Source organism: Panicum virgatum, chromosome 9K (assembly GCF_016808335.1).
Source record: "Panicum virgatum strain AP13 chromosome 9K, P.virgatum_v5, whole genome shotgun sequence".
In the NCBI taxonomy this organism is placed as follows: domain Eukaryota; kingdom Viridiplantae; phylum Streptophyta; class Magnoliopsida; order Poales; family Poaceae; genus Panicum; species Panicum virgatum.
This window is the reverse complement of record NC_053144.1, coordinates 70,628,225-70,643,327: the sequence shown is the minus strand read 5'-3', so window position 1 is coordinate 70,643,327 and position 15,103 is coordinate 70,628,225. Positions and strand designations below refer to the sequence as shown.

Below are 15,103 nucleotides of genomic sequence, written 5' to 3'. Positions count from 1 at the left end.
GAGGACGATGACAGCGCCGCTGCCGCCGACCGGAGCAAAGGAAGACATTGACCCTAACCTATCTAGAAATATTATAATAGAAGAGGTGTATATATATACACACACATCGCCCACCGGATCCGCAACTGTCCAAGTCGAACGGTGCAACAAAGGCCGGCGACGGTGAGGAGAGCCGGCGAATCCGGCGGTGGGAGCGAGAATCGCCTCAAAGTCGCCTAAGGATCCTCTGTTTGTGAGCTGCAACCCCCCTATCTTTAATCTAGTAGCAGCCCGGTTTATACATCCAACCAGCCCAAAACGGCCCATGGATCACAAACGAGTGCCTACATTTTTTTTTTCAGGCCAACGGGACAGTAGACGGGCGCAGATGGCCCTGCAAAATCATATGAGTGAAGGAAGGACGAAAGGTCCGCCGCTGGCCCAAGAGTGAAGGAAGCAAGGAAGAAAGGCCCAAAGGAAGCTCGTGGCCCAGCCAAAGACCAAGGCCAAGCCCAAGCCCAACGGCAGCACGCGACGTCTCGACGACGGCTTTCCTTTCTCGAGAGGCCACATCTCCTCCGGCGCTCTCTCTCTCGATCTCGACGGCCGGCGATTGCTTCTCAGCCCGTGTTTAGATGCAAAAACCAAAATTCCAAAAAAAATTCCGGCACCTGCATGGAGACTTAAATCTAGACGAAATAAAAAACGCATTGCGACTGCTGTCTGTAAATCGCGAGACGAATCTAATGAACCTAATTAGGCTGTAATTAGATGCTAAATTGCTACAGTAATGCTACAGTAAATAACCTCTAATGACGGACTAATTAGGCTTATTAGATTCGTCTCGCGATTTATAGACGAATTCTGTAATTATTTTTATAATTAGTCTATATTTAGTACTTCAAATGTAGAAAGATGTCTTTTTAAAATTTTTACATCGCGCAACTAAACCGGGCCTCAGTCAGCAAGACCAGGTCAGCCGCCTCGCCTTCTCCCGCCAGGTTTCCGACGGGGTTTAGTTTAATTTCCGGCGGATTTAATTTTGTATATTGCATTGCATTGCTTGGTTGGTTGGGGATTCTATTGTCCTTGTTACGTGCCCGCGCGCAACTGCATTCAATTCCTCGCCTCGCGCCATCTGCTGGAGACCTCGATCGGCTTTGGTGGTGCATACAGTGGGATGGGGATCGCTCGATCGGGTTGGATCAGATTGATCGATTTTGCCTGTCCTCTCCCTCTAGGCGGTGGGGTTTTCCGATCCTACGCCTCTCCACTCATGATTTCGATTTCGCCGTCGTCTTCTCTCACATTGTGCTCGCGCTAGCTACTTAATTGCTGCCTCACCAGTTCCATCGCGGGTTAATCTATCTCATGTACTACTATGTTGTTGCTCTTCTTGTCTGGTTGGTTATAATTGACTGCGCTGCGCTTATTCCTAGGTTTCGGGTCAACACTCCTGGCTAGCTGGTGCCACGAGTTCGCTTCATGTCTGGATGTTGTTTGGGGTTGTCAAGTCTTTAATTTATTTGGTGCCTAATTAACAAGGCTACTTTCGTCAAACCTACATGTTGTCAACCTAGCAGTTTTCTGAATTTTCCTAGTGCATTGATCATGCTTCAACATTTCCATCGCCAGCTTAGTTAGTTTCATATATATTACTAGCTTTATTTGCATTTGCAGGTCGCTCAACTCTAGGCATGGAGAGGGATGTATCTCCACCTCCTCCACCTTACACTACAGAGTGAGTTCGGAATGGGGGACCTGTTAGCTACTGTTCTTTATTCTTGTGTCATGTCCAACTATCATTGTTTGCACTCATCATAAACGTCGCATCCAGTTTTCCTAAATAGAGTTTTTTGAGTATGTCATGACCATGCATTTTGCGCATTTCTTATGAAAATGGCAGGAGGGCTGTCCAAGTTTACATTGCATTTTGAGCATTACTTAATTAGCTATTAATATACCAACTTACCAAGATGGTCTCGGTGTTGATGATGTTGACCATCTTTTGCGCGCTCTTATTAAACTAGTCATGCAACTTTAGTTCTATTAGTCCCTTCGTTTCATATTGTGTATCCAGTCGGCATACCTAGTTGGCATATTATTTGAGTAATATTTGGCGGAATCATATCAAATCTCTAGTCATTGGATGGATCAATCATTACATATGATCCAATTCTGTAAAATCTTTTACTTAGCTTTTCTCCTTCCTCTATATGTTTGCCAAACAAATACTGTAAAACAGATGTGGTAGTTTACATCTGTTTTTTTAGTGTCCGCCTGTGATTTCTGTGCAATCATCCTGTCTGTTCAGACCACCATGCTGATGCTGACAACTTGTTCTTTAATTTTGTGGATTTGCGTGCATACAAAATCACGGTTATTCTTCGTTTGCTTTGTTCATAATTTTGTGGGTTTCAATGCATACAAATTCATGATTATTCTTTGTTTTCTTCATCGCAGATCCATAGTGTTTACTTTAAATTTTACTTGTTCTTTTCTTGCTAGGCTGGATGTGTACATTTATGACTACCTGATCAAACGCAAGCTAATCACGACTGCTGAAGCCTTTGTGAAAGAGACTGAAGCAAAGTCATTTCTTACTGATCTTCAAAGTAATTGCTTTCATGACCCTCGACTCAAAATGTTATGCCCTCAAAGTAATTGTTGTGCCTTCATCCCAACTCGTTAATTTCCTGGATGTAAGAAATACTGGCATTTTCTTCCCTTAAATAGATCATATTCTTTTTTACAATAGTTTTATTACTTTGATTCATTTCTTGATCATTGCAGAAAAAGGTGGCTTTGCAAAAGTGCAAGCATAGTCGCTTCTTTTATATAATACAATCTCAACCTAACAAACAGATACCTTCCCATTTTTACATCTGAAATTTTGATTATTGGTTATCATTTGTAACCTATCTTTTAGAAATGAGTCAAAAAAATTTCATCTGGTGTGTATGTGCTTATTTCGAGCTACCCTGAGATGCCCGTGGGGCTAGGACCTTGTGATGAGTGATTGAACAACACAGTGTGCGTGTGACATTTCTCTTGGTTGGTGTCGTTGCAGGTGATAGGTGGAGACTGAACATGCGGCGACGTGTGAAGAATGAAGATATGATGCCACGCCGATGGACTGAGAGCGGTGAAGGGTGGATCAAGACTTGCGTTCGAGGGATTTGAGATCGTGCGGTGTATGTCTACTGTACCTGACGACACAGCGAGAGAACGTTGGTGGACGGTTTCTTGGTTAAGCCACAAAACCAAGATCCCGGACGTTCGTTGCGGCGGACGTGGCCGAAGATGGGGACAATTGTCGATCGCGAGAAGATTCCGGATCATCGTGCGGCGAGATCACGGGACGCCATGGTGCTAGATGGAAGGATCGCGGACATCGAGATTGTTTGCCGTGGAGGATGATATTGCGTGATACGCGCCGATTACGTTAATTTGATTTACGTAATGGCAAATTTGTAATTTAGGTAGTGCCACCCTATGGGTTATAAATATGCGGCACCTAGGATTGAGGGGTATGCGTTTTTAGGGTTTTGGGGGGCGCTGCTACAGTAGCCGCCGTGAACAGTAGCCGCCGTGAACAGTAGCCGCCGTGAACAGTAGCCGCCTCCCTGAAACTCTTCTTGCGTGCACTCCTCTCTCCAGTTTAGCCTAGGGTTTAATTCCTAGTGAGGGATTTTTGTTGATCTCTCTAATCAAGAGAGGGAGGACGATCGGGCGGAGGCTAGATGCAATTTTGTAAGAACAAGTACTTGGTTTAATACTTTATCATTAAGTATTGTTCTTCGTTTCATTGCATCGTGCTTATTTGTTCTTCGTCAGGTTTATCGTCGGTTTCAATCTAAGTTTTCTTGATCCGCATTTTATACTTAATTTCCTTGCATAATATTTTGAGAATAGATTTCTAGTGATCTTGTGAACCTATGTTTCGAGTTTCCTCGCGTTTGGATCTAATTTGCTAAAGTTCTTGAAATTTGGGAGTTTGATCTGTTTGCTTCCGTGCGAAATTATTTTGAGTTGCTCCCATTCACCCCCCCTCTGGTCGCATTTTCCGGTCCTACAATTGGTATCAGAGCCGGTTAAGGTTTTCTCATACCTAATCTGTTGTGAAATCCACTTGTGGCGATCATGACTTCGTCTTCACATCCACCTGCTTTTGATGGAACCGATTACCCGTACTGGAAGGCTCGCATGAGTGCCTTTCTCAAGGGGAAAGGGATTGCGATTTGGAATATTACAATTGATACGACTTATGTGATTCCAGCTGATCCCTCAAATGCAGCTCACGCTACAAAATATGAAAACAATAACAAAGCTGTAGATTTTCTCTTTGCTGCTTTGAGCAAATCTGAATTTGATCGTGTTTCTGACAAACAAGTTGCTCATGAGATTTGGTCTACTCTACAAAATTTTCATGAGGGCACCAACGCAGTGAAGATCCGGTTATTTGAAACTTACAGGCGCGAATATGATAATTTTATGCAATCGCCTGGTGAGTCTATCGAAAATCTTTTCGCTCGATTTTTGAGTCTTGTCAACAAAATGAAAGCCAACATAACGGTTATGCCGTATGATGATCATGCAAGGGCTCTCAAATTGTTGCATGCACTCGACTTGGATGTTTGGGGTACAAAAGTGGAAGCGATTGTTGAGTCTACTAATTATGAGACTCTTACAACTGATGAGCTTTTCAGTAAGCTTAAATCCAAAGAGATCGACATCCAATTTCGAAAAAAGCTTAACAATCCCACAGCTGGTTCTTCTTCAAATATTCCAATGGCTTTGGTTTCTGGGAGTACTAACACTAATGCTAATCTTTCATCTACTCCTAGTTTTGCTTTGTCCTCCTTGTGTCATATTGCAGATGATGAGTTGGAGGTATTTGATGATGATCAGCTTGTTTTGCTCACCAACAAGTTCAAGCGGGTATATGAAAACAGGCGAAATAGAAGGCGTTCAGAAGGATGCTTCAACTGTGGTGAGCGTGGACACTTCATTGCTGATTGTCCAAGCAAGGTGAAGGCACCGGAGCATGGCAACAGCTACAGGCGCCAGGAACAATCAAGGGATAGGAAGAACAAGAGTGATAGGCGTGGGAGAAAGAAGGGACAACAGAAGTTTACTGACAAGCAAATCAAGAAGGCTGCACATGTTCTCTTCTCTTCGCTGGGTAGCTTTGATTCAGATGCCTCCTACAACTCTAGTGATTCAGAGTCCGAAGATGAGAAGCCCAAAAAGACCAATGATGGAGGACTCTGTTTTCTTGCTGACATCAAGGGAGGCATGTGCACTATGGCTTTAAATGAGGGTGATGCATATGACTGCAGCAACAACTCTTCTGATAATGAGGTACAAAATTCTGCTGAAGAAGAAATTGAAGAGTTGACTAAACTTGTTGATAAACAAAATAAAATTCTAGCAAGACTTAAGGCTGATCATGATAGAATATTTGCTGAATTAAAAACACTAAAAGATGCTACACCTGCTGCTGTAGAATGTGAGGAATGTTCTATTCATATGGTTTCTATTTCTGAATTGCAATCTAAGCATGCTGTTTTAGTTGATAAATTTGATTGTGCTAAGATTGAATTGGAAGAACTTCGCTCTCGTTCTGTTTTACTTGGTGCTTGTGCTACTTGTCCAATTTTGCAAACTGAGTTGAATGTTGCTAAATGCCATATTGTTCAGTTGGAGAAACACACTTGTCCTGTTTTACCTGAGTGTTTGACTTGTCCTACTTTTGTTGCTGAAATTTCCATCTTAAAGAAGGACAATGCTGCTTTAGAAGAAGAAAACACTCATTTGAGAACAATCCTTGGTTGGTGTTCTGTGCGTGAGCCCCAGATTGGTATGACTATTGCACAAATTAAAAGGGGTGAACATTTTGGTGTTGGTTATGATTTGAAGCGTACTTTTGGTAAAAAGAATGCAGATGGTGAGAACAATGGGCCTACTCCCAGTGAGAAGAGTCCACCGGTCTCACCTGAAGGTTTTGTGGTAGAACCTCCCAAGTCTGTTCCTAAAAAGCAGGTTTGGAGGGTTAAACCCAAACACTTTAAAAGCCTGAATAACACATGGCCACCAACTTGTGAACATTTGGATAACCTTAAGCCTGATTTTTCTGGTTCCACTTCTAAGGCTAAGGTTGTCGTTGCTCCTACTCAAAATATTTACCATTGCGATTTTTGTGATCGTGATGGTCATTTGGCGGAGTTTTGCTTCCGTAGGAAGCGTGCTGAACGACGTGATCGGTACCCTGCACATGGTGCCTATGATCGTAGTGACTCTAGACGAGCGCCAGTTGTTCGCTTTTCTGGTTTTCGCTCACGTAATAGTGCCCCTGCGTCATATAGGAATGACATGCCACGTTTTCCCCCTCGTGGGCATCGTCGTTCTTTCGAGAGATTTGATTTTGCTAATGCTTCTTTTGAGCAAATGGCCCAGCACTGGTTTTCATTGCATTATCCTAACCCCAGTGTTGAGTCATTAGCTCACTCTCGTGTTCGCTATTGATTGCAGGATGGAGGCGAGGAGAACATATGGATAATGGACTCTGGTTGTTCGCGTCACATGACCGGAGATGATAGATGGTTCTCCAGCCTCACCCCCGCGAGCGGTAAAGAATACATTACATTCGGGGACAATAGTAAAGGAAAAGTGATGGCACATGGCTGTATCAAGGTAACCAATAAATTCATGCTAAAGGACGTCGCGAAGGTACGGAACTTACATTATAACTTGCTTTCTGTCTCACAACTTCTTGATGATGGTTTTGAAGTGCGTTTTAAGAAAGGCAATTCGCGAGTTCTAGATTCTATCGGTAACCTTGTTTGTCAAATCTCCCCCTTTGGACGAATTTTCATGGTTGATTTCTCTAAATCTTTTGGACAAGCTCGTTGTTTGGTTGCTCATGGTTCTCTCCCCATTTGGAAGTGGCATCGTCGTTTGGGTCACTTGAGCTTTGATTTACTATGCCGTTTGAGTTCGATGGGTTTGATAGATGGTTTACCGAAACTCAAGTTTGAGAAAGATTTGGTTTGTGCTCCTTGCAAACATGGCAAAATGATTGCGGCTTCTCATGCACCTGTGACTCAGGTGATGACAGAACGACCGGGTGAGTTGTTACATATGGACACTGTAGGTCCAGCCCGTGTTCGTTCTGCTGGTGGGAAGTGGTATGTGCTCGTCATTGTGGATGATTTTTCTCGTTATTCATGGGTGTTCTTTTTGGAATCCAAGGATGAGGCTTTTCAATTTATTCATGATCTTGTTCTAAAGCTGAAAAATGAGTTATCCAATAATGTCGTTAGAGCAATTCGCAGTGATAATGGCACAGAATTCAAGAATGCTCGAATGAAATCTTTTTGTTCAGAACAGGGTCTTGATCATCAGTTTTCCTCACCGTATGTCCCCCCTCAGAATGGTGTTGTTGAAAGGAAAAATCGAACGCTTGTTGAGATGGCTAGGACAATGCTTGATGAACATAAAACCCCTAGACGTTTTTGGGCTGAGGCGATCAATACCGCTTGCTATGTTGCTAATCGTATTTTTCTGAGAGCTTTTCTGGGGAAAACATCTTATGAGTTGAGATATGGTCGTTGTCCAAAAGTTTCTCATTTTCGCGTATTTGGTTGTAAATGCTTTATTCTGAAAAAAGGAAATTTGGACAAATTTGAATCACGTTCTTCTGATGGGTTGTTCTTGGGGTATGCTTTGCAAGGGCGAGCTTACCGGGTTCTTAATCTTGATACTAATCGCATCGAGGAGACATGTGAGGTCACCTTCGACGAGACGATGCCTTGTTTCTCTTCTGCTTTTGAGTGTGCAGGTGATGATGAGATTGGACAAAACATTTTTGAAGATGAGGTTGATGGACTTGACGATGATGATGATGCAACAGAGGATCCAGCTGTGCTCGAGGCAACTCCCATTCAGACGCCTAGCAGCACGATAGACGATGGGCCTTCAGAGCTTTTCACATCCACAGCAGATCCTGCAGCTATACCTATTGTTGATCATGAACCAGCTACAATTGAGGGGGAGGCAACTTCTGTTAGAACAGCACCTCGACATATTCAGCGTCGCCATCCACCTCAACAAATGATAGGTAACTTGAATGAGCGCACGACAAGGTATAAATCTAGAAATCAATGTGTCCTTGCGCATTCTGCATTTGTTGCCTCTTTTGAACCCCGTGATGTTGGACATGCGCTGTCTGATTCTAATTGGGTCAATGCCATGCATGAGGAGTTAGAAAATTTTGAACGAAATCAGGTTTGGGTTTTGGTTGATCCACCTTTTTCTTGCAAACCAATTGGTACTAAATGGGTTTTTAAGAACAAACAAGGGGAAGATGGTCTTGTTGTCAGAAACAAAGCCAGATTGGTGGCTCAGGGTTTCTGTCAAAAGGAGGGTATTGATTATGGTGAAACTTTTGCTCCTGTTGCTCGTTTAGAAGCTATTCGCATTTTGCTTGCTTTTGCTGCCTCACGTGGTTTTAAGCTTTATCAAATGGACGTGAAGAGTGCCTTTTTGAATGGGTATATAGAAGAGGAAGTTTATGTTAAACAACCCCCTGGTTTTGAACATCCTAAATTTCCTAATCATGTTTTCAAGTTACAAAAGGCTTTATATGGGTTGAAGCAAGCACCTCGTGCTTGGTATGCTAGACTGAAAACTTTTCTACTTGAAAATGGGTTCAAAATGGGTTCTGTTGATAAAACTTTATTTCTCCTCAGACAAGGCAATGATTCTCTAATAGTTCAGATATACGTGGATGATATCATTTTTGGTGGTTCGTCTCATTTTCTTGTTGCAAAGTTTGCAGAATCGATGAGTAAGGAGTTTGAGATGTCTATGATGGGTGAGTTGACCTTTTTCCTAGGATTGCAAATTAAACAAACACAGGAAGGGACATTTGTGCATCAGGGAAAATATACAATGGATGTCCTGAAGAAGTTCGACATGGCTGATGCTAAGCCAATTTCAACGCCCATTCCGACTAGCGCAGCTTTGGATGCTGATGAAGATGGAGAATCCGTGGATCAGAAGGAATATAGAAGCATGATTGGGTCACTTTTGTACTTGACTGCGACGAGACCGGATATACACTTTGCTGTGTGTCTGTGCGCTCGTTTTCAGGCATCTCCCAGGACCTCTCACCGTCAGGCGGTGAAGCGCATAATGAGGTACCTTCGTTTCACTCCTGAATTTGGCCTTTGGTACTCTGCTTCTTCGACGCTCAGTTTGTGTGGTTATTCGGATGCTGATTTTGCTGGGTGTCGTTTGGATAGAAAATCTACATCAGGTACTTGCCAGTTTTTGGGTTCTTCTCTTGTTTCTTGGTCCTCTAGAAAACAATCCAATGTTGCTCAATCTACTACAGAGGCCGAGTATGTTGCTGCTGCTAGTTGTTGTTCTCAGCTTTTATGGATGATAGCAACCCTTCGCGATTTTGGTTTGTCGTTTTCTCATGTTCCTCTCTTGTGTGATAGCACCAGTGCCATCAGTGTTGCTAAGAATCCTGTGCTGCATTCTAAAACGAAACATATTGATGTTCGTTATCATTTTCTAAGAGATCATGTTGAAAAGGGTGATATTGAGCTTAAGCATGTTGATACTAGTCAGCAGTTGGCTGATATTTTAACTAAACCACTCGATCAAGCCACGTTTGCACGTTTGCGTGGTGAGTTTGGTGTGTGTTATCCTTTCTAGTATCAATGTTTTTGTCGCTTCGGTTACATATGCCTTATACTTGTTTCAGCGAATTTGTGATAAATGCCTTTGGAGAGGTTGTGATGCTTTGGGTGACCATATTTTGTTTTGAAAACAGCACACAGATACTTCATGATTTTATCAGGCTTGTTTACATGTTCTTGTTCTAGTATCTGGTTGAATACTCGACATATATCTTGCTCACGGTTCGGTTTTGGCTCCTTTCAATGGGTCAAAGACCGGTTCGTCACTGTGAATGTAGCTTCTTTTGGGCCTATGAAAGAACAAATGTTCTTTGTGTCGCAAAGACACACATGAACCGGGCACTCTATAGTCCAGGGGCTGTCAAAAGATCCCAGATCAGCAGGGACAACAAAAGAAAAATGGGTTCAGTATTCAGCATATAACATTGGGAACAATATATATGATGCTGAGATTTGGGTTTGTATATATAGACTTGTGCTTTAGGCATGGCAGCCTAAGTTGGTTACTCACAGCTTGCCCCAGTCGCAGGTGTTGTGTGTGCCACGGGTTTGTCTTTCATGGCATAGACCTGATTCAAGCATTTGCAGTGAACTTTGATTGGAAGCTTTGTTACCCGTCGTGTGAGCTTGCTATATGTCTTGTCTTCAGCTTGAGACTGGCTTTGAATTTGTTTGCATGGTCTGACTAAGTGGTTTTCAAAAGGTTCTAATTTAAATTTCTATGGTCATTGCATTGTGTTGCTGCTTTTCTGAACAGCTGGTTTTGCTGGTTCGCTGGTATAAGTATTTGATATATGTCTCTGAAGCTTCTATCTGTGCCGTCCCCTCATGTATCTTTTACTTGATGGAGTGCTTTGTCAACAAGGGGGAGAATGAGTGACACAAATTCATTGCTGAGTCTCAGGGGGAGGTTGAGTTTGAGCATTTTGACAGGGGGAGTTTGTCAGCTTTGGAGCTTTTGTTACTCTTGTATTTGTCTTGATTGTGTCGAGCCTAGCTTTTGTTGCTAGCCCATGTCTTTGGGGATCAAGTTTGTTAGATTGTTTTCTTTTCTTTCTTCTTTTACTCTATTTTTGTTTGAATAAATTTGTGTGGTGTGGTGTTGTCAATGCACTCATCAAGGGGGAGATTGAGATGCCCGTGGGGCTAGGACCTTGTGATGAGTGATTGAACAACACAGTGTGCGTGTGACATTTCTCTTGGTTGGTGTCGTTGCAGGTGATAGGTGGAGACTGAACATGCGGCGACGTGTGAAGAATGAAGATATGATGCCACGCCGATGGACTGAGAGCGGTGAAGGGTGGATCAAGACTTGCGTTCGAGGGATTTGAGATCGTGCGGTGTATGTCTACTGTACCTGACGACACAGCGAGAGAACGTTGGTGGACGGTTTCTTGGTTAAGCCACAAAACCAAGATCCCGGACGTTCGTTGCGGCGGACGTGGCCGAAGATGGGGACAATTGTCGATCGCGAGAAGATTCCGGATCATCGTGCGGCGAGATCACGGGACGCCATGGTGCTAGATGGAAGGATCGCGGACATCGAGATTGTTTGCCGTGGAGGATGATATTGCGTGATACGCGCCGATTACGTTAATTTGATTTACGTAATGGCAAATTTGTAATTTAGGTAGTGCCACCCTATGGGTTATAAATATGCGGCACCTAGGATTGAGGGGTATGCGTTTTTAGGGTTTTGGGGGGCGCTGCTACAGTAGCCGCCGTGAACAGTAGCCGCCGTGAACAGTAGCCGCCGTGAACAGTAGCCGCCGTGAACAGTAGCCGCCTCCCTGAAACTCTTCTTGCGTGCACTCCTCTCTCCAGTTTAGCCTAGGGTTTAATTCCTAGTGAGGGATTTTTGTTGATCTCTCTAATCAAGAGAGGGAGGACGATCGGGCGGAGGCTAGATGCAATTTTGTAAGAACAAGTACTTGGTTTAATACTTTATCATTAAGTATTGTTCTTCGTTTCATTGCATCGTGCTTATTTGTTCTTCGTCAGGTTTATCGTCGGTTTCAATCTAAGTTTTCTTGATCCGCATTTTATACTTAATTTCCTTGCATAATATTTTGAGAATAGATTTCTAGTGATCTTGTGAACCTATGTTTCGAGTTTCCTCGCGTTTGGATCTAATTTGCTAAAGTTCTTGAAATTTGGGAGTTTGATCTGTTTGCTTCCGTGCGAAATTATTTTGAGTTGCTCCCATTCACCCCCCCTCTGGTCGCATTTTCCGGTCCTACATACCCAAATATCTTGCATACAACCAGATTACTTGCTCACTTTTTTTAACTGAAATGAATTTGTCCATTATTTATCCTCAAGTTGGGTAATGAGGTATCTCACATTGGGATTATATTTTGTTGACTTATGTCAGAAATTAGTGTTCCTGGAGGACTCCTCTCTGATTGGTGGTCTATATTTTGGCCAAGCTTCATTTCAAGTCCAGGTGATCTGGCATGCCCAGAAGTAATCAATTAGCACCCTCCTTCGTCTAATTCGTGAGAGAGTATCAAATAGGATGTATTCACTGTGACAATATAGGGCCCTTCTGAAAGGGTTTAGAATTGTGTTCTTTAAAAATTTGTTGCCGTATTCTACTAAAGTTTAACTAAGTTGAGCCAGGGGCATGCACCAGAGCAAAAACCATTGGAGGTGGGTAACCACTTCAGTTTAGAAGAGGAGCATATGCAGCAAAGAGCTGCTACTTTTGCCAATTCAGATAGGTTAAATGATGCCGCATTCAACCATACAATGCGCCATGATCGTTTTGCTGATTCAGCTCAGACGCATTCTCAACAGTCCCACCAACTCCCTGGTTTTGACAGGATGGACCTACCAAACTCACCTGTCTATAAGAGGTAACACCTTTAGTTCTACTAAATTTCCTTAATCAAATGCATCTACATTTCGATCTATTTTCCAATCAGAGTTACAGCAGTTATTTCTTACACCAGTCCATTTGACAGGACTGCCCCCAGGCATATGCAACAACCGTATCAACAGACACCTGTAAGTGCCTATGAACATTGCCTTTTATATTACACTGTTTTCTTTAGCTTCTTCTTTCGTATGCATTTCATGAAGTTATTGTTAGTATATTTTTATGAAGTAAAACTTACACTACGCAGACACTGGACACAATTTCTGTCATGTCTAAGTTTTTGTCCATCAAACATTGCTCCAGTAAACATTCATATTTGTCAACCAAGCGCTTTATTCTGTACATAGTGTTCTGATCCTAAAACTTTTGCTAGGATGGAAACAATGCGGATGACATGCTTGATTTATCAGGAGATGTTGCTATGAAGAAAACACTAGGTATTTTCCCACATTTAAAGAATGATTGAAAGATTAGTATTTTTTTAAAAAGAAATCATTGTAGAACACTACATTTGCCGCTGTATCTCCGATAAATATAATGATGTGACGTGCTAAGTACACATCCAGGAATCATCATCGAGGAAGTTTTAAGTCTGAAAGCCAGTAGCAAAAAGATTTTTTGCTGTGATTTTTCCTCAGATGGTGCATTGCTGGCTAGTGCTGGAGAAGAAAACAAGGTAACCGTGTAATTTCATTCATTGTAAATTGCAAAACTTTAGAATAGCGAATACTTCATGGTTGGTAGGTCATGTTTCTTTACGAATCCCAGAATATTTGTTTAATGGTAAATATGCCCATGATTATTTAGTACTAAGCTTGCGAATCCTGTCTGAGATATTAGATGGATTTTGATGTCTTGACACATTCAATAATCCAATATTGGTTGCAGCTTACTGGAAGGGAGATTATGAATTAATGAAAATGAAGAGAAATTCATTGTTTATAAAATGCTTCAAAAATTTTGAGCTTGCGAAATATGCCCAGGATATCTGGTATAGCACAGTTATTAATGAGTACTGATTATGTATTCTATGGGAATTTGTCATGTTATCACCTGATGGTGCATTTAGCATTCACTGTTTCATTACACAGCGACTTCTTCCCTTCTTAAATGCTTCTGTCATGAAACTTGCTAGGTTTTCATTTGGAATCTCAGAAACAATTTAGAGCAGCACAGTTGGGATGCACACTCTAGCTTCATCACAGATATCAGCTTCCGTCCGAATGAATCCATGCTTGCCACAGTTTCATCTGATAGAACTGTGCGATTGTGGGATGCATCTCAGGTAACAAACTACTCTGATATGTCCAGCATATGCTAGTCATGGAGATGATTATTCGGATGCTTAGAAATGACTACCATTTTATTGTCACAGGGTGATAGTTATGTCCAGGCCCAGTGCTTCATGGGGCATAGCACTCAGGTCACATCGGTAGAATTTAATCCGAAGAACACTTCACTCCTCTGCTCGTGTGATGATGGTGGCAAGGTTCTTTACTGGGCAATAGGCCAAGCTAACCCAAGACGCATCTCTAAAGCCGTAGGTCCAATGTTTTCCCAGCTTCAATCTGCAATGTAATAATTGTGCATTGTCCTCTGACGTGGGTGTTTTTATCTGGTCGTGCAGACAGGTAAAGCAAAAGTAAGGTTCCACCCTCTTGGCAAAACTCTTGCTTCAGCTATTAGACACACTGTGAACATTACCGATGTTGAGACGGATGAAAGGTGCAAGTGTTTACAGGTGAGTATGGGTGTGCAGTATTAAAATCACATGCGTTTCGTGGTTGGGTTCAGCATAAAAGTGCCCAAAATTTGCAGGGTAACAGGGATAACAAACCTTTGAACTCCATATGCTGGAATGAACGTGTCAATTGCTTGGCTTGTGTTAGTGACAATTGTGCGAAGGTCTGGTCTACAGACTGGCAACCTGTCCGTGAGCTAAACCGGAACGACTATTTCCGCTCGTGCAGCTTCCACCCGAGGCATCCAAACACGCTGGTCATTGGGGGATACGAGGTATCAATCTTTGCCATTTACTTTTTATCGTTCCGACCATGTTATTCTCACAGAAGGATTTTTGTGTTCATTTATTGGGTATTGTGGTGACATTTTCATTTGTCTCGCTGGCTGGTGTGGAAAATGTGCAGAGCATCATACTGTGGAACTTTGCTGAGAACAAGGTGGTAGAGTCTGTGCAGGCTCACGGTTGCCATGTTTCAGATTTGGATGGATGTCTTGCCACAGGCTTGCTTGCATCCGCATCGCATGATGGATGCGTCAAGGTCTGGAGGTGATCAAGATCTAGCCTGGTGCTGCCTCGCAGATCGATGGGAAGCTCTAATCAAATCTAGATTAGATAGATAGGTAGATAGATGGCAGTTGCAGTATCAACTATCAAGATCATTACTGCTGTGCAGGAACACTTAGGTTTTGGTCTGTTAAGAAGGTAGAGTAGCTCTGTTGTGTGTAAACTAAACTGTTTTCCATACAAACAGAGAAGTAGCACGTGGCACCATCATTTCCATTCGCA

At 42.5% G+C, this 15,103-nt stretch overlaps 1 protein-coding gene across 1 annotated transcript; it reads left to right on the top strand.

The window, feature by feature from the left end:
• The first annotated feature begins 567 nt into the window (after positions 1 to 567).
• Positions 568 to 15,091, top strand: LOC120647610 (transcriptional corepressor LEUNIG-like). The gene is made up of 14 exons (XM_039924464.1): positions 568 to 598; positions 936 to 953; positions 1,660 to 1,720; positions 2,488 to 2,594; positions 12,067 to 12,158; positions 12,315 to 12,550; positions 12,659 to 12,701; positions 12,947 to 13,010; positions 13,140 to 13,249; positions 13,709 to 13,858; positions 13,949 to 14,113; positions 14,201 to 14,314; positions 14,392 to 14,589; positions 14,721 to 15,091. Exons 3-14 carry the CDS (start codon positions 1,677 to 1,679, stop codon positions 14,865 to 14,867), a joined length of 1,470 nt encoding a protein of 489 aa, XP_039780398.1. The 5' UTR covers positions 568 to 598; positions 936 to 953; positions 1,660 to 1,676; the 3' UTR covers positions 14,868 to 15,091.
• Positions 15,092 to 15,103: the final 12 nt, after the last annotated feature.

Bases quoted from the DNA above. Each gene is read 5' to 3' on its own strand.
- LOC120647610 (XM_039924464.1), top strand. From the start codon at position 1,677: ATGGAGAGGGATGTATCTCCACCTCCTCCACCTTACACTACAGA. The intron at 12,551-12,658 runs GTAACACCTTTA...TCCATTTGACAG, and splicing joins AACTCACCTGTCTATAAGAG to GACTGCCCCCAGGCATATGC. The intron at 12,702-12,946 runs GTAAGTGCCTAT...AACTTTTGCTAG, and splicing joins AACCGTATCAACAGACACCT to GATGGAAACAATGCGGATGA.